Source organism: Ursus arctos, unplaced genomic scaffold (genome assembly GCF_023065955.2).
Source record: "Ursus arctos isolate Adak ecotype North America unplaced genomic scaffold, UrsArc2.0 scaffold_12, whole genome shotgun sequence".
Classification (NCBI taxonomy): Eukaryota; Metazoa; Chordata; class Mammalia; order Carnivora; family Ursidae; genus Ursus; species Ursus arctos.
The window spans coordinates 6,870,416-6,889,465 of record NW_026622786.1 but is presented as its reverse complement, the minus strand read 5'-3'; the positions used below and the strand labels follow the sequence as shown (position 1 = coordinate 6,889,465).

At 47.8% G+C, this 19,050-nt stretch overlaps 1 protein-coding gene across 1 annotated transcript in view; it reads right to left on the bottom strand.

Moving 5' to 3' along the window:
- The window catches only part of LOC125281906 (myomegalin-like), a 134,200-nt gene that overhangs the window by 8,893 nt on the left and 106,257 nt on the right, over window positions 1-19,050 (bottom strand). Inside the window, 12 exon segments of the mRNA XM_057310775.1 lie at window positions 78-302; window positions 3,300-3,424; window positions 4,918-5,107; window positions 6,730-6,849; window positions 7,546-7,677; window positions 8,647-8,898; window positions 12,151-12,336; window positions 14,269-14,299; window positions 14,302-14,426; window positions 15,078-15,301; window positions 16,355-16,406; window positions 17,433-17,668. Of these exon segments, the coding sequence (XP_057166758.1) occupies window positions 78-302; window positions 3,300-3,424; window positions 4,918-5,107; window positions 6,730-6,849; window positions 7,546-7,677; window positions 8,647-8,898; window positions 12,151-12,336; window positions 14,269-14,299; window positions 14,302-14,426; window positions 15,078-15,301; window positions 16,355-16,406; window positions 17,433-17,668 (1,898 nt within the window).

Genomic DNA, 19,050 nt, shown 5'->3' with positions numbered 1-19,050 from the left:
GACAGTCCCTTCCACCACAGACATCCTGGCCACCACCCCACTGGCTACGGGCTTCCTGGTCCCGTTGTCCTTCCTACCTTGGAAGACCGGTTGCTTGTTTCCGGGGTCCTCCTGGTTGGCGGAAGAGGGGCTGAGGCTGGCTTTGCTCCCCCCGCCCTCCAACTGCTGCTCCAGCTGCAGTCGCAGACAGTTGTTCACCTGGATGCTTCGCTCCAGCTGCCCTCGCAAAGCTCGAATCTCTGCCACCAGGTGGCTCAAGTCACTGCTCAAAGGGACCTGGTGACAGGCATCCCAGGTGGAAGCTGAAAGAAGAGAGAGGTGGGGCCTGGTGGCTCGGATCCAAGCTTTTCCAAGCATTGGTCAGAACACTCCGCTGGGACATTCCACTGGCCTCTCAGGGTCCCAGGCAACACACCTGGGATAGAGCTGCCACTTTCCCTGTGTGGGGCCTGGCGCACACTGAGTGAGATACCACACACTGGAATTGCCCCGAGGCTCACCTGCATCTAGAGAGCCTTTGATGAGAAGATGGGGTCAAGGCCTATTAGTATTCTACTTCCACGGTAACCCTAGTCCTACAGGCCCAAGAGCAAGGTCTTCCGAGATAGGGGGTCAGCACTGGACTAGAGAAGGGCAGGGGATGAGGGAGAAGGACAGTTGATGCCCCCATGTTCAGGAGTCCCCACGGAGAGGAGACGAGGGCACCAGGCCTTTGGCAGCGTGTAGGAACAGGAGTCTCCACTAGAGGCCAGGGTCACAACTCACTGAATTGTTCCACTTCACCATGTTTTTTTACCTCCATTTGCCACACACAGTCCATTTCTTCATACTGGGAATGAAGAGAGCTAAGAAATACTCTACAAGACCACATATTTTTTCTGAAATCTTGAAGCCAAATGTATTTCAAAAAGTAGAATTTGTTCTGGCATTTAGGAAAGCAGCAGGATCCGTATGCCATCTATCATGTAGCACACGCACCGGGATGCACCTGGGCCACAGGCCTTTAGTCAAATACAGTCCTATTTCTGTGATGAGCTGGGTGAACGTTATCACTGAGTGGGGTAAGTGACGGCTGTGAATACCCTTCTGGTCAGTTCAGACAGCTTTTGTGACCAATTGAGTATATGAAAGAGATATCACAGAATTCATGGTTCTCATGCGATTATAGAATTAAGGATAAGACACCATGGGGCTTTAGTGGTAGTTTTGAAATGACTCCTAAAACACCTATAAGAAAGGAGAAAGGCATGAAAGAAAATGTAGTCAGGATAAAGTGGTTTCTAGACACTAATCCCAAAGCTCCATGAAGCTCCTTCCTGTTTCTTTCCCTATATCCAAATTCTCACAAAGTTTTGCTTATTTTTAAAAAATGTTGTCCATCTATCCATTCTTCTTTATCTTCCCAACAGCACCTTGGATCAGAGTCTCCTCACGTAAATGCCCTATAACTGCACCCATTCAGTGGTTTCCCTGATTCGAATGTCTCCTGACTCCAGCGTGTCCCAATAGTCCTACCATCTGACAGTTCTGCTCCCACCAAGTACCTATTTTGCTTGGAAAAACGTACTCATTTTCCATGGCTTGCAAACTTTCATCGTACTTCGTAGGTCCTCTATATGCTGGCGGCTGTCTCGTCAACTGACCTGACTTCTCACACTCCCTGTTACAAAGCTCTCCCACAGGCAGGTTGAACCCGACGCTCCCAGGAGCCCAAGTAAGCTATTCTCTCAGTCTGCGGTAAGCCTAATACTTCTTCAAGTTCTAGTTCACCTTATCATCAGCAAATGAGGAAATCCATATGGTACACCTGATACTTCTTCAAGTTCTTGTTCACCTTCTCATCAGCAAATTAGGAAATCCAATCAGGTTTTATGAAAATTCAAATTTGGCTGAATACTGAAAATTCCATATTGCTTAAGGAATTTTTAAACATATGATCAAAAAAAAATTACAATTGAAAGGCTTAGAGAGCTAACATCCCATCCAAAGCAAGAGCTGCTTCTATGGGATCCTTGACAAGTCATCCTTTTCTATTTAAAGGAGGCTTGGATGGGAAGCTTATTCCTTCACAAACTAGCAATCCATCACTCGAAGGCTCTAGTGGTAAGGAAGGCATAATTGTTAAGTCCAAATTCCGCTGCCCTTCATCCTCTGACCCTTCTTCAGCCTTCTAAAGGGACACCAAACACATCAGCTCTTTTTCACCTGATAATTGTTCAAATATTTAAAGCCAGTTCTCATTTCCTTGTGATCTTTTCCAGGCCTAAAATTGTTAGTTTCTTTGACAGTTGAAGATTTCTGGTCCCTTGGCGTGGAGGGACCTCCTTCACTATGGTCCCTGGTTTGCCAATGTCTCTTTTACAAGATGGTGCCCCACAATCTAACAATATTTCCAACATGGTCTCTCCATATGGACACCACTCTTACCCTACTGCGGTCTCAAGTTGAATTGCCTTTTGTAGCAACCTTTGCCTACAAGTTCTTTGTCCCAGCGGGTTTTTAACTAACTCCGCATCCTCAAGCCCACGAATGGCTCAGGCCTCCCCATCCCCTTACCTCTACCACTGATATTTTTAACCAAGATCAGGGTTGTTTTTTTGTTTTATCTTTTCTAAATTTCATCATATTGACTTCAATCCTCAGTTCCAGCCTGGCTGGAGTTATTAACTTGATGTTTAGAATCCCCCCCCCCATTTGAACAACAAGGGGGAAATAGAAGCAGATTTTCCAACATTAGAGCAGTATTTTAGCAGGTGGCAAAAGTCCTCAATATAACAGTTTAAAATTTAAACCCAGTCTTGAAATTTAGATCCTATTAGAGGCATTTCTGTAAATTGTTTTGCATCTTTTAATTTTCTCCCTGGGGGAGAAAATGGGTCAGGGTGGGAGCTGGTTGCCTGCTGTACTGGCTGCATGGGTGGCCAATATGATTATTCACAATATTCCAGACCTTCTCACATGATGGTGCCGTCAGAACAGTTCTCTGAATTAAAAATAAAAATCACTGTATAATTTGGACTTCGATCAACTTTTCTCTGGCCATCTAGGTAGGTAGAGTTGGACTCTTGTGGCCTACTTTTAAGGATGTCTTGGCTGGATCTTGCTCATGTCACCTACCTTGGGCTTTGCACATGAGAGAACCCCTCTCTTCTTATTGGGAGCCCTAGACCTGGCTGGGAGTTTCTGAGGCAGAACTCTGTAGCTTTCCAGAGCTCTGCAACTCCCAGGGTAAAGACCTCACCAATATCCTAAGCAAGGGCAGGGAGCTCATGGGGGAGGGGAATAGGGAGAACACATACCTTTCAGCCCCTTCTTGGAATTGCCATAAAGCGCCTCGTAGATCTGTAGCTCTGACTGGAGAGACTGGAAGAGCTGCTGTTTCTCTTCACATTGTTGCTGCAGGAGGGCCAGCTTATGCTGCAGCCTGCAGGGGAGAGACAAGGGCCTGCTGAGAGGCCAGGGCCCCTGGGCCACTCCAGGACAATCAGCTGTCAGCCAGCCTTTGCATCACAATGTATTAGCCCTAGATGCCAACGCAGGGGTCATGAAGACCATTACTTTTACTTTACAGATATGGAAACAGAGGCTCTGAGAGGTGAAGTAACTTTGCTTGAAGTCATGCCATTAGCTACATTAGCTGAGAGCAGACCCACTAGCCCTGTATTCTTACTGCCCCTTGCTGCTCTTCTCAAGGTGACAGACAGTTCTAGGGTTTATGCTGGGGATGCTCATGACAGAGGGTGTGGATGCTTCCTACACCACGGTGAGACTAATATCCTTAAACTAACTGGAAGGATGAGAACATTTTTTTCTCCAGGATCTGATATGCTGAAAACTTTTTTTAATCTTTGTTAAATTTTTTTATTTATTGTTATTTGTTATCATTAAATACAAAAGCCTATTAATAGCACAAGATAATACACATTTTTTTGGAAGCAAAAAGCTACATTTTATTGTAATCATTGCTTAACCCTTTCTGATAATGTGATCTGATGGTCTGGTTTTTAAGCTCAATTTACTTAGAATCTGGGTTTTATGGCTAATATAGCAGAAAGAGGTGTAATACAAAAATTCAAAGCTCTAAATAGTAGTTCATCAGTGATTATTAACTGAATTATGATTCCAATTTTTTCTATCTTATGTACCAAATATCCCAAAATTTTGTTGAAATTTGGCTAGCAAATTTTCTTCTAATGGGAATTCTTTATTCTTTTAACAAATGAATTCAAAAGCCCTGAAACTCTTTATTTGGAAATTTTTTTAACAGTTTAGATTTTTCTATTTCTAAGTATTTTAAGTGTTCACACATAAGAGATTTTGATATATGGGCATGTTGCCATTACTTTGGGCCACAAAAATCACAAAACAGTAGAAAAATTTTCAAACCTCTATCTATATTTTTTATTTATTTTTAAGAGAGAAAGTGTTGGGGGGAGGGGCAGAGGGCGAAGGAGAGAGAATCTTTTTTTTTTTCACATTACTAACATTTATTATGATTTAAAAGATTTATTTATTTATTCATTTATTTGAGAGAGACAGTACATGCTTGCAAGCAGTGGGAGGGGCAGAGGAGGAAGGAGAGGAAGAGGGAAAGAATCCCAACCAGACTCCAAGCTGAGCACCAAGCTCGTTCTCAGGACCCTGAGATCATGACCTGAGCTAGACACAAAACTGACGGAGCCACCCAGGTGCCCCTGATATGCTGAAGCCTTCTAAAACAGGGTGTTACTCTCCCAACTCTGGCATGAAAAAGGCATTCCCAGAGAAGTCCTTCCCTCTGCTCAAAGTCATCCATAAATCAGGACTAGCAGAGGGGAAACTGAGAGTCCCCAAAGGCGCCAATACCTGTCTTGCCAATATCCCTTCTTCTAAATCTGCAAACAGGGCCACTTTCCTTCTTACTGGGCTCCCTCTTACCTGGAATCTTTCTCCTGGAGGGACAGGCGTTCCTCCTGGAAATGCAAGATCTCCTGCTGCTTCTCCTTCAAGTCTTCCAGAAGCTGCTGCCTTTCCCCCTTTTGGTGGTCCAGCTCCATCTCCAGCTCTTGAAGCCGTGATCGAGAGGACAGCAGAGCCTCCCTCAGGCATTCTGTCTCCTGGGAGCGCTCTGGTGAGCAGAACACAGGAGGATTTCTACCGTGGGGCCAACAGTCATCAGGAAGAGAAGCCCAGGCTCGCCCATCCTGACACAGAGAACTAAGGCAACAGGAGGGCAGCTAATGCTGCAGCTGCTTAGGGAGGCAGAGGGTGTCAGGTCACTACATCCACACTCCCTGGGGAATGGGGAGCCTCCATCTGGGCAATGCTCTTGATCTTCTGATTTCATAAGGTCTACAAGGTCTACCCTGCTTTTGGAGAAAATGCTGCAGTTTCTTTCTTTCTAAGATTTTATTTATTTATTTGAGAGAGACAGACACAGAGCAGGAGCAGCAAGGAGGAGGCAGAGGGACAGAGAGAAGCAGACTCCCCTCCCCACTGAGCAGGGAGCCTGACACGGGGCTCAATCCCAGGACCTCGGGATCATGACCTGAGCCAAAGGCAGATGCTTAACCAACTGAGCCACCCAAGCGCCAAAAACGCTGTGGTTTCTAATGCTCACTGTTTTTAAGTTCACACACCCTCTGTGTGATAATCCGTTCTTGAATTTTGCCAAAAAGCAACATCAAGATTTCTTGTCTACGGTTTTTAGAATGTATTATATTCGTCAATTTGAAAATGGGGACATCTGTTCTTTTCTGGGCTTGTGGCATCTCAATGATCTACATGATTTCTCAGAGACTAAGGACAGGCACGCTGAGAATCAGGCTGTAGGTGCTGTCAGTGGTCCGGCGGGAAGTCCCTGGGCCTGGTCGACTGTGCTTGCTCACATCTTAGTGTCTTCTCCCCTGTGAGGTCTGTGCTAGCCTGTCCCGGCATGCAATGGTGGTTTAGCAGTTGTGCCTTCTTTCTTATCTGTGACGACTCGTTACTTCCCCATCAGTGACCTTTCCCCTCACATCTTCCTGCTCTGAAGAGGCAAATTTAGAAATACCACTTGATGTCTCTTCCTGTTTCACAAGCATTCTTTCATTCTGGGTTTAATCCTTTAGGAAACTATTAGTCTTTTATGGCTATTCAATAAATATTTGCAGATAAATGTAATTTGTTATTGATCATATATTGATTTGATCAAGTCAATTGACACTAAGGTCAGCTGCCCCCCAGGTCACAGAGGAAATGATGCCCTCTCCCCTTGGATGCCCATCGAATAGTGCTGGGAAAGCTCTGGAGGACATTTGGCTGGTGCCTCCAAACACAAAGTCCTGAGGATTACTGAGCAGAGAGGAGCCCGAGTGGGTGAGTAAGGGGAGGTAGTGAGGAGATGGGGATGGCAGCTCAGTACCGGGAGAGACACATGAGGCTGCAGTGAAGTCTGGACAGGTAGAACAGACACCCAACTAGTATCCAGTTTCATAACTAATGACTGAATATCTGAGTATCTATGGGTTGCACAGAGGTTGTGGATTTCCCAGAGCTATTTCTGTCCCTAGAGACTTGGAGTGTGAGGGCCCATGGTTAGGACCTCTCAGGAAGCAGCCCCTTCTAGACTGAGGACAGCCATGGGACTTTGGGTTGGCGGATCTGGTTAGCTGTTGTCTCCACCTTCTTCTCTTGGCTTCAAGTCATGATTGGTGTGCCCAGGGGGAAAGGGACCGGGAATGAGCACAGTGTGTGGCTTTTACCACCCACCTCTAGAAACATGACTCAGCTGAGCCTGAAGCCTCCGGTTTTCTTCCTTAAGGAGTCTGTTCTCATTGTAGAGCTGGGATGTGGCTTCCAGGCCAGGACCATAGAAATTAGAGCTGGATCCTGTCCCAGAAAGTGCAAGCAGACAAGTTACACATTTGGGTAAAGAGACACTTTCAAGAAGCTACCCATTCTGTGCCTCCAGAAATACTGTCCCAACCCAGCAGCAGTGCTTGGGTACTCGAGGCCTGGACCCCAAGCCTGGTGGGCCAAATGCCTGGTTTCTGTGTGCCTCCTACCAGTGGGTTCTGTGCAGGCCCCACCACGTGCCCTAGCTTGCAGCTGTTCCAGAGGCTCTGGCCCCGCAATAGCAGCTTCTGTGCTGCGGGCAGGATGAGGGTGTGTGGAAGGAATGGCCTCCAAGGGACAGCAGAGAGGAGAGTAGCGGGAGAAAGGCCACCTCAGTGAGTGGCTGGGGGAGGGCGCCCACTGACCTGGCTCTACCACCTGCCAATCACATGGCAACGCACAGGGAGGTCAGTAGGCACTTATATGAGAAGATTAAGGATGGGATGAGAAGTCAGACACTATGGACATACCTTGTTAGTTCTGCCAAGAGGAAAGTTCTCTCTTAGCTCCAGTCTATCTACAAAGTGAAGATAAGAGGATGGGCCCCACCTGCCTTGGCAGACTGTTTGGAAGGGGCAGGTAGAGAAAATCCTAGCACGGTGCTTTGAAAAGCGTGAAGCTCAGCTTAAGGGCCCTCCCTTCGGAAGTTCCCCAGTCGTGACAGAAGTGGGCAGCTCTGGCCTCTCCTACCATTCCCACGGGCCGTGCAGCTGAGCCGGTGTTCGAGCTGCTCCCGCAGGCGGTCATTAATGCAGATGGACTCCTCCAGCCGCTGACGCAGGTTCCGGATTTCACCAAGATGTTCTTCCAGCAGGTCAGCCCCTGCAACCATCCCACCAGGACATGGAAGAGGTGGGAGGTGGGGAACCTGGTCACTAGTGGGGCCCAGGTGGGGGTGGGGTTCAGCCAGCAGCTCCTCAGCAGGATCCCTAAACATCCCCATCCTTCCACTAACTGCATTCTCTCACATGGGCACTCGGGAACATGGGGACTCTGCTCCAAGACTAAACTGGCTTTCTGCCCCAGGACTGCCTGGTGCAAAGCCTCCTCCTACACACAGTAAGCATGAGGGAGTTTTAAAGATTACTTATTTATTTGAGAGAGAGAGAGAGAGCATGAGCAGAGCAGAGAGGCAGAGAGAGAGGGAGAAGCAGGCTCCCCGCTGAGCAGGGAGCCCAATGTGGGACTCAATCCCAGGACTCTGGGATCATGACCTGAGCTGAAGGCAGATGCTTAACTGACTGAGCCACCCAGGCACCCGAAAGTGTGAGGGAGTTTTAAATATAAGTGTGCAGTGACCAGTGTAACTGGTGCGAGGGAGTTCCACATGGTTTAGAAAAATAACTGAAGTATCTGGAAAGGTGTGGTGACCTAAGTGTGACTTTCTCTCCTGAGTGCATTAGGGAAGACCTCACTCTGCCCTGATACCGTTCCTCTTACTGACTCTTGACTGAACATTCTTTAATGAGGCATCAAGCCCTTCCTCCAGCCTCAGAAAGGAGATAAAAGTCCATGGACATGAACTTCTCCCATGTGGCTAATGACATGAGTGTGAGAGCACAAGATGTGTCCCAGACTTTCCCAGTCCCCTGAATAGCACTGAGGCCCTGCGCAGGGTGGCCGAAGGGGGCCACTTAGAAAGGTCCAGCATGGATAGGGCCCTTTCACTTTTTCCCCACTCCGTGAGCCGGGGACTAGAGAGATGAAAAATGCCCCTGCCCAGGTAGGAGAGGGGTAGACTCTCAATGAGATTTCGTTTCATAGGCTGACCCGTTCAGCTTCATGTTTTACCTGTGGGTTTGGAGTCAAGCTGACACACAGAGGATCCTGAGGACAGGTTGCCTGATACACTCCCTTTCTGAGGCCTCATCACATCCCACTGGCTGCCGCTGCCCAAGTAGCCAGGCTCCAGGATTCTGCCCGGTGCTGTGCTGCCCCTCAGAGGAGAGTGGGGCTGGGCGGGATTGAGATAGTGGGAAGAGGTGGCTTCTAAATGGTTGCTTGGCAATGCAGCTGGGGAAGGAGGATGGACGGTGCTGACACCTGGGCAGAAAGAAACCGGAGTGAGGAAGAGAGGATTGGAAGGGAAGGACCAGCAACGAAGTGTGGGATTGTTAAGAATGGACACTAAAGGGGACATGTGCGATGTCGGAGATCCCAGTATGTTGCAGAATACCAGTTAGATGAAGACCATACCCTAGAGGCCATAACTTTCACCCCATGTATTTGCTGGTATGAGACACCAAGAGGCAGAGGATGGATAAAGTATCTGAAAGTCACCAGGAAAAGGAAAAGTCCAGTGGCCCCACTCCTGGCTTCTATTATAATTCCTCCTGATAGAGCCCAGGAAAATTCCAGGAGAACTCAGTCCCAAAGACAGGGGATATAGCACATTCCTATTTACAGATGTGCTCAGTGCTAGCATCCATGGAGGGATGTAGGACCTTTCATTTAACATAGGCTTATGCTTTCATAGATCTTGGGAAATCATCGGCCTTCCCCTAAGCCAAATCATCTCTGCTTCTATGTAAAAAGAAGTCTCTGGGAGAGACAGAGAGAGATGGGCAGGGCTGCAGTTTAGGATATTTACATTCAGAAGACTGCTTTCTTTTAGGGATTATCAGCATGGACAGCAGAGTAAACAGATAGCTCACCCGAAGCAAAGAGGAAGAGGTCATCATTCCTTCCAACCAAGCCAAACTCCTCTGAGGGGATAATGCAACTGGCACTTGTCAATTTTTATCTCCAGTTGTAACTGGCTCTCAAATTTGGCTACATATTAGAGTCACCTTGGAAAATGTAAACAAATATACACTGAAGCCCAGACCTCCCAGAGATTTTGACTTAACTGGGGGTACAGCTTAGGCACTGGATGGTTTAAAGTTCTCCCAGGTGATTCTAATACGCAGCAAAGTTTGAGCAGTACTGTCCTGGGTCTCTCCCTCCACAATTTGCAAAATACTAGATGTTCATTAGGATCACTGGGAATTAAAGAGAGCGATGAGAAATGTCAGCACCTGAATTTTTTTTTTTTTTAAGTAAACTCCATGCCCAGTGTGGAACCCAACGTGGGGCTTGGACCCATGACCCTGAAATCAAGACCTGAGCTGAGAACAAGAGCCAGATGCTTAGCCAACTGAGCTATCCACACGCCCCTCAGCATCTAAATTTTAGTTGGGATTCAGTAAAGATGTGATTTCCTACCTCTTCCACACCCCCTTCCTCCCCAGCCCAACACAACGCAAAGGGTTGTGTTGACAGCTTACTTTTTAACCAAGGTCGTAGAAGGTTCCAAGTCTATCAGTAACAGCAATCAGTATTCTCATGTTCCAGTTTGCCCTGGTCACACAACATAGAGCACATGCCCTAAACCATGCAAAGACACTGGACAGATTCTAGCACAAGGAGATTTTTGCCCCACGGTGACCCGAGAAGCCGCCATGCACCACTGTCCACATGGAAGCTTTGTTCAAAGCAAACAAGGAACACTGGTAAGCTGTAGACCCTCAGAGAGAGCTGTGCTTCAGGTCAGACAGACAAGACAGGGCTATAATCTTGCTCACCAAAGCTGGGACCATCCAAACTCTGGTCAATGGCTCCGACTAGGTATGACTTCAACACATATCAACAGACCCTTTATCATGTACAGATGTGTCCTATTTTTCCTTTGGGACAAAGACAAACTGACAAGTATGGAAAGGTAAAGGAAAAGAAAAGTAAGCTAGAGAACATTCTTGCCCTTTTGATATGGGACAAATTTGTTATCCATCAACTGTTGGTTCCAGAACTGCTAAAATAACAAGTTCTAGATCAGAGACATCAGAACCTTCTACTGATCTCTAAAGAGAAACAGAAAAGGTTGTTACAAGGGGCTTCCAGAATCTGTCGAGCTTAGCTCTGAGCAGGATGGTAACAAAACCATCCTAGGCAGAAAAGGTATCATGGAAAAACAGGACTGGGAGCAGAAGACCTGGATTCAAGCCCGTCTCTCCCACTTACTAGTAACCTTCAACAAGTAGCTCTACTCCCCTAAGCCTTAGTCCCCTACTCTGACTCTACCTATCACGCAAGTGGTGTGAGGCTCAGGGAAGAACAGGTTCGTGTTGCTGGGTAAGCCTAGACTGCTACCCCTGCGTGAAGCTGCAATAAGCAGGAGGCAGTCTTCTAGACTTCCCTGCCTGAAAAAAAGGAACATGTGCAAACTCTCCTAAAAAGGGTTTTACCTAATTGGTTCTGGGAATCAAAGTGGAACAGAGTAGACTAGACAGTGTATTCATTTTCAGCGTTGACAAAAGAAATAAGGTGGGGTAAATGACAACTGGGGCTTCAGGTGTATGACTCTCAGCTGTGGTCTTAGGTTACTCGACACAGCACCTGGTGACCCTTACCATCAATCTCTGGCTCACCTGAGTTATTTTTTTTTTAAGTCACAGAATGTGGTTTTAAGGTTACCTTAAAACCACACAGCATTTCTAGGTGCTGTTTTTGTTTTTGTTTTCGTTTTTGCATTACTAGAGAGCAAATTCCTCATGTGAGGGTTTTCCTTATTTTTTTTCTAAGCTATAATTGATCACACACAAAATCTTTATGATGAGGCATCCAGCCCATACATATATCAAAGCCTTTCCAAAAAGCTGACTGACTGCACATAGTCTGTAACTGATAAGATCAATGATCTCTGGGAGTCAGAGGACAGAATTTACAATCAGGTATCACAGTCTGTGCTTCTGGTTCTAGCCGCCCACATGTCACCTGTCCAGGGGTGGAAATGAACCTTGTGCCATAGGAAGAGGGGCTTAGTCACCTCTTCTGAATCTACTACTACTACTACCCTTTTGGCTCTCCACCTGATGATGTCAGGATCTCACCTTGATTAAGAGCATTTTTCACAGGAGGAGAATATAACAGGCCTGGAAAGGATTCCCCGGAAAGTGGCCGTCTTTCTCATGGCCTCTTCGTCTCACATAGGCAACACAAAAGCTGTGGCCCATGCCCTGCCTACAAACACATCACCGGCGTGTCAGGCCTTCAGCATACTCGTTGGTACCCCACACTGTCAGCAGCAGGAGAGGAGCAGCTCTAGGGCCTGGTGAAGCGATGAGACACACACACCAGCAAGACAACAGTAAATATATTTCCCAAAAAAAGCAAGCTGGGCCATCTGTCAACCATCTGCTGGCAACGTGTACACCCTATGTTCTTTTTAAGAACTCTGCCACCAAGCCAAAGCCATGCAGAGCCACGCAGGGTGGGGCTGCCATGCCCAAGCACACAGATGCAGCAGGAAGTGCTCACTTTCTCCCAACTGTTTCTGCAGCATCTGCAGCCCCTGCTGAGCCTCTGCCAAGGAGACCACGGGTGTCTCACCGCAGCCAAGGAGGGGAGGGCCAGTGGAGCTGAAAGGCAGGAAGCTGGGGGGAGCTGAGGGCAGTGGTGCCTGGGGAAGTCTAACCAGCGTGGGTATGGAGGGACAATGAAGGCCTAGACTTGGGAAGAAAGGAGACAAGTCATTAGAAAGAAAGTGAGAGAAAGGAACGGGGAAAAGATGGAGAAGATGAAACTATTTCTTGTGCAGATGTCTCCCTGCGGGGTGGCTATCATTCCGCGTGGTGCTGGCGGACAAGGCAAAAGGCAAGCATTGCTATCCAAGAGGCTGGCTTAGTTGACCGCTCCTCCTTCTCCCTTGCCAGGGATATCCGGCATACATATTCTATGCTCATCTTGGAAACCACTGGCTCTAGAAGGCAAGGTGGCAGAACTGTAACCCAGGCAGCTATGGGAGCCACTCCCAGCCATCCCAGGTACGGATGGGTCAGGACGGCTGTGCCTCAGTGTTCTCAAGTGCCCCGGGCATGAGTCGGTCCTTGCTCCTGTGACAAGACTCCCGACAACTAGAACTCCTCTGAGAGCATGAAGGCTCACCCTGAGGAGGGCAGGAGCGGGCTACCACTGTGGGGAAATGTGCATTCCTCATGCATGTAATTCAAGAGCAACATGGAAACAAACCTCAGAATCTCAAATCAATGGGTTCATTCACCAAATGAAAAATAAAGGTCTTGCTGCAGTGACTCAGACACAATAGCTTGCATGCCTGCTGGGCATTCACATCCCTCAGGAAAAATTCTTAATACGTGCAGATTCTTCAGGCCCTGATCTACTAAGTCATAAACTTTGGGAGGGGGGCTTAGAAATTTGCATTTAAAATAAATCTTCACAGATGAGCATGATGCAGCCCATCTACAGACAGGTCTCTAGGGACCCTGCGATGTTCTGATGTTTGAATCCGTCTCCTCTTTCCTAAAAACAGTTATATGGCAGGTAGCCCTCGGAGGGAGCAGAAACCAAGGCTGACCTGCGGAGAATGCCTTCCAAGGAAGAGAATGAATACATTCTAATCACATCCCTCGCCCCAGAATGCTGACACGTTATCAGAGCAGCATGGCAAGGACACCCACATTGCCAAGTAACACAGGCCAGGCATCCTTCAGGGAGGCGTTCTGATTTTAAAATCCCTGGCCTTCTGCCCTGTTTGACCCCAAAGCATTTACACAGATGTCTACAGGGCTAGGCAAATAGCTTTTCCCCATGACTTCCTGGGCCAGCTGCTGTCTACTCTGGCCCAGAAACATTGAGCCCCGGCTCAGAAAGAGCCAGACACAACCCCTTCTTAAGATTTTGGCTGACTTGTTCTCAGGAGAGACAGGGGCAGCAGAAGGAAAGCACCGTGTTTCTTCGGGCACCTTACCACAAGCCACACTGAAGGCATCCAGCTGGTGATGGCAGGAGGTAGGAGGCGAGGACAAGGTTTGCCTTTGCCCTGCCATCACTGGTGTGGGGCCCTAATTAACAGCAGACCCCCTGGCAATTCGGTTGGGGCAGGTAAATGAAATGTATCCCTCCAACTGGCTGCAGGACATGCACTAGGTACATACCAAGGGCTGCCAGCCAGTTCATAAATCCGTGAGTGATCGTGTGATGTGAACAGAAGCTAGTCTGAGGACATGGACATCCCGAGCTGCTGCAGAGACCCACCGTGCAGATAAAATGGGTAATTCTTAGAGGCGAGCAGCAGAAGGGACTTTCTTTTTGTTCTTTGGCTACTGAAATCCTGGGAGAAACATTTTGCTCCCCAGAGTGAAATGAAAGAATGAAAATGTTTACTTTAAAATGATTTGCCAACTACTGGTCAAAATTGGGATGCAGATCCAAGTCTATGTGGATCTCTGATTTGTCTACAATATTTAAAACAAAGAAAACGCAGACACAGTTGGTGAACTATGATGGCCTCTTGATTTCGTCTAGGATTTGCTGCAGAGAAGCCCCTGACAGTGGAAACATTCGTCCTTGAAGAAGAGTCAAACAGGCTGCTGAGGAAGAGGAGACAAAGCTCTGGCCGTGTTGGCTGTCGCATACCTGGATGGGCCTGGCTGGCCTCCTGGGGGGGGGGGTGTTCTGGGGAGCTGGCAAGCTGATGGGTTTGCTGCTGGGTTCGGCCTTAACCCCCTGAGGTGCACTGGTTGCTGATGACTTAGAAGACAGTACAGCGGAATGACTCAAATGATGGATGGAATCTACAAAACCCATGAATGAAAGAAAATGTTTGGTGGTCGACAAAGAACTGGAATCTGGCCTTATATTTAACCAGCGGTACCAGGGCAGAGCCTTGCTTTCTGGGAAAGCACCAAGCACAAGCACTGTGAGCAGGGTTCATTTCCTTGTTTGCAGATAGCTTCTTGAGGGAAGCAAACCACCTTAGAGGTGAGAGTGGGGCCCAGACATGGAAACCCATGGAAATGGCGTTTCCAAGAATACCAGGTGGAACCGACAGCATCTGTGGCCACTGACAGATACTCAGGGGATACTGGCTCAGGAAATGGAGTGAGCAAGGCCACTGCAGGAGGGAGAAGATGTCCCATTTTAAGAAGGAAGTCAGCAGTCTATGCTCATGAAGCAATGGGGAAGAAAAGCCTTCCAGGATCTTCTCCTTCTTCCTATTGCAGTTCCCCTTGGGTCTACCAGCATGCACATCCAGTGGAGACCCAGTGACACCCTGTGGAGTCAGGAGCACAGCAAAGATCCTGAGCCACTGGGGCGTGTGCTTGGTGCTTGGTCCCAGAGCCACATTCAGCCTGATACACACCGAGGTGGAGCTATAAGGCCTGGCTACAGAAGTCTCCTCTCCGCCTGGAGAAAAGTGGTACCACCCAGAAAGCAGAGGCTACCTGAGTGGCCAGGCAGAGCCTTCTTCTCTTCATAGTGCGTGTACTCGCTGGCTACATCCATGTCAGAGCAGGCTTCCAGCTCATCAGACAGGAAGGAGGAGCTGCTGGGAGAGCGCTGGGAGTCCGATAAGGCATGGCTACTGAAGGGCGTGAGGGACCGGGCATCCACCTTGGCCTGCAGGACCTCAATCACTTTCTCCTTCTCCTGCAGCTCCCTGCTGAGCCTATTAAGGTGAAGGGGGACAACAGGTGAAGCCAAGGTCACTGGACCAACTAGTCCTGACTAAGGCACACGGGAAAAGCTGCAGGAGTCAAGGGAACCTTTCTGGCATAGAACGATCAAAATAACCTATCACTGATTAGGGGCGGAGGGTAGGTGGGGTGCAGAGGGAGGAGGAGGTGCAATAGCCACCCAGGGCACTGGCCCCGTGAGATGCTGGGGACTAGCGGAGCCCCAGCCAGCCCTCTAAAGCACAGCTGCTCCAAGTGTGGCCCCAGCAGAGCTGCTGGTTATCAGTCTCCAAGAAGGTAAGTACAGTAACTGAAGGTGAGCAGTGAGAAACATACAGCATCTTGGCATTGCCACTGACAACCAAGAGCAGGATGTGTGGAATCATCTGGCTGATTGAGGGTACAGCCCACATATGTGTCTGTGATGGATCAGAAATGAAAACAGAACCAAAACACTTTGCTCTTCATGACAGGTATTCTGAGAATGGTCTAAAAAGTGGTCTAAAGCACACTTCTGACACAGAGGGGCTTGAACTGGTGGCTACAACAGATTTTGAGCCTGTATTTTACTACACATGATAAGAGTCTATGCAGTGATTCATGGAAAACTGGTTCCTGAGATACTGCAGCCTCCCAGGCATCTGCAACGTCCAGGCCTTTCCCCCCTAGGAACTGTACTGTGGTTCTTTGATTCTTTTTTTCCCCCAAGGAAATTGAACGATTATTAAACTAGCTGCCAACTCAACTCAGGGTAAGCCAACTTAGTAGCACAAAGGAGGAAAGCAGAGGAGAACTCTGGGGGTGCCAAGGGCCCCTGGACCCTGGTTAGTTTACTGTTGGGTCAGACCAACTCTAGTTTACCAAGCCTGGAGAATAAATATGCAAATAGAAATCAACAGAATTATGGCAAAAGAGCGTAAAGAATTAGGCTAAGGTGTTCCATGAATAAATGAATTCATTATAATCAGCATTTCCCCTCCCTGATCTGCAAAGTTGCAGTCACCCTGGACCCCTTGGGCCTTGTTCCTGATCCTATTTCAAATTACCTGAGGGCCAGCGGTTCAAGTCCACCCTGATCTTTCTCACTTTTATGATCCTCTGTAAGCCAAATTCAGAAAGAAATGGTAAGAAATTAAACAGGTCCCACTTCCCACATTATAAATGCACAAGTACAGAATGGTGACTCCTCTGTGTATGTCCAGGACATGTAGGAGAATTACTTGGGAAGGCTGCAGACTGTATCCTCGGAGGGGAGACCTTTAGGCTCTCTTGAGCTCACCAGGCAGACCTCCCCTGACCTGGTGAACAGCATCATGACTTCCTCTGCCCTAAATCAATGCAAAGAAGTTTAAAAGGCACTTGCCCAGCTTCTCTCTGGACCATTCCAGCTTCCAAGCCTGCCACAGACTGACTCGCAGATGTATGCTGTGTGTCCCATCACAGCATTCATGTGGAACCCACTCTTGCTCCGAGGAGATGACAAACCGCCCTGTCCCACCTCTGCACCTGCCACCAGCATGTGGGATGTCTGGCCCCCAACTCGGATCCTGCTGTACTCCCTGGGTTACTCCCAGGAAATGTTTTCTAAGTAAAGAGCTCCAATGATAACCAACATTCCTAGCCCTTGCACTATGACATTCAGTGTCCAAATCACATCCAAAGGGCAGGGTGCTTTCACTATATTGGGGTTATATTCATGTACGACACCATGAAATAAACAAAGAGACAGACACTGAAAGGCTAAGTCATTGCCCAAAGCAAGTTAATGGCGGCATCCAGGGCACAGCTTGAGTCTTGCAATTTTCAGGTCAGACTCTTTTCACTATGATGAGGTCCTCCAATCTCTTCTCCCTTTCTCCCCCTTAGCACTGGATGGACACAGCCTGCTTTCCTAAAGGCCACTTGCCACGAGTGCTCCAGTTTCTGCCATTGCAATCATGACCTCCCCAACCCTGTGTTCCTCCTCAGTGCTCCCCACCAGCCAGTCCCGATCCTGCGATGGCCCCAGGAAATGAAGTGGAAGCAGGACCTGGGTGAAAAGGCTGTGGTGGAGGTGTGGTGGCCACCTGGGCCTGGAGCTGTGGGAGTGACTGAGTGTGTGCCAAAGCTGTATGGTCAACTTACTGGTGCTGAGTTTGCTGGTAAGCCTCTCTGTCAGCTGGCTTCCCTGGGTGAGCTGCTCCCGGAAGCTCTGCCCCAGGTAGTAGTCAATGTCATTGCTCCCAAGAAGGTCCTCAAAAGATTTTACTGTATCTTTGGCATCCTGGGTGAGAAGATAACAGATACCTCTGCCTTCTCGCATCTTTTGGCGTAGGTTCGACAGCTCTCGGGCCTGATCCTGAATCAGGGAGTCATATTTCCTAATACAGGAGACAAGAGGAAAAAATAGGAATGAAAATGAGTGAATGTTAAATTATGGGCCTTCAATAGAGATTTCCGTGAGAACATCTCTAAGGAGGTCCCCACGCCAAATTCTGGCACAGAAACCAAAGAAGGTACTTAAGAGTAAATCCTGCTCTGATACGCGACATCAATTTAGTGTGCCATCATTCTTATGCTGTTTTATACGTATTAGTCATATGTCCAGAAGAATCCTAAGTCCTGTGGACGTAAATACAATGCCAAATTTTACATTCCTCACAGGACTAGTTGAGTGTAGATTCACCGTTGATACTCAAGAAACACTAAATGTATTTATTGAGTAGATACTCAACAAACACAATAAATAAAAATAAATTCAACGATTAGAATCACTTAATCCTGGCACACCAGGCTGGCTCAGTCAGAAGAGCACACGACTCCTGATATCAGGTTCGTGAGTTCAAGCCCCACATTGGGTGGACAGCATATGTAAAATAAACAAACAAACCAACATGGGGGGAGGGGAAGGAATCACTTAATCCTAAGTCTAGATAGGATCTTTCGTGCCTTCTATTTGGAAGACCGTCTATATTACGGCAGACTGTATTTTGCCAAGATGGCCGTTACGCAAGTTCCTGTTCCACATGATGTTTTGTAAATGTGCCTTTGCCCCTTCTCTCATTAGCAGGTAGAGGCTGTTCTCCACCTCCTTAAATTTGGGCAAGCTCTGTGACCACCACGACCGAGATAATGATGGAAGCGACATTGTGCCAAGCCCAGGAGTAGCTCTTAACTGTCTTGGCAACTTCTACTTCCTGTCAGTTGGAAGCCAGCTGCCATGTAGAAGTGGAACCACCCTGGGACCACCATACTGTGAGAGGCCCACCCCAGGAAGAAAGGCCCTGGAAGACGAGAAGCTAAGGGTGGAAAGGGAGAAGCCAAGGAGCACCACATTGCCAGACACATCAAGGAAGAAGCTATGTCCATCTCCAGCCACCACTGGACAGCAGCCCCATGAGAGACCCCCAAGTGAGAGCCACTCTGCTGAGCCCCGTCAATCCACATAAATTATTGTTTGAGGCCACTAAGCTGTTGGATGGTTTGACATTCAGTGCAAATAACAAGGACAGATACCTAGATAGAAGTCTACCCAGTGTTTTTCAATACAAAGTATCAATAACAGTATCAGTTATGGTAAGTAGTACTGAGAGCTTAATATATGTTAAGCAATTATAAGCACTTATACTAATTCATTTAAACCCAATAACTACCCTTTGAGATAGGTTCTCTTACTCTCCTCATTTAATAGGTAAGGAAAGAGGCCCAGAAAGTCTAAGTAAGTTATACAGTTAGGAAGTTCCAGAGCTAGGATTCAGACCCA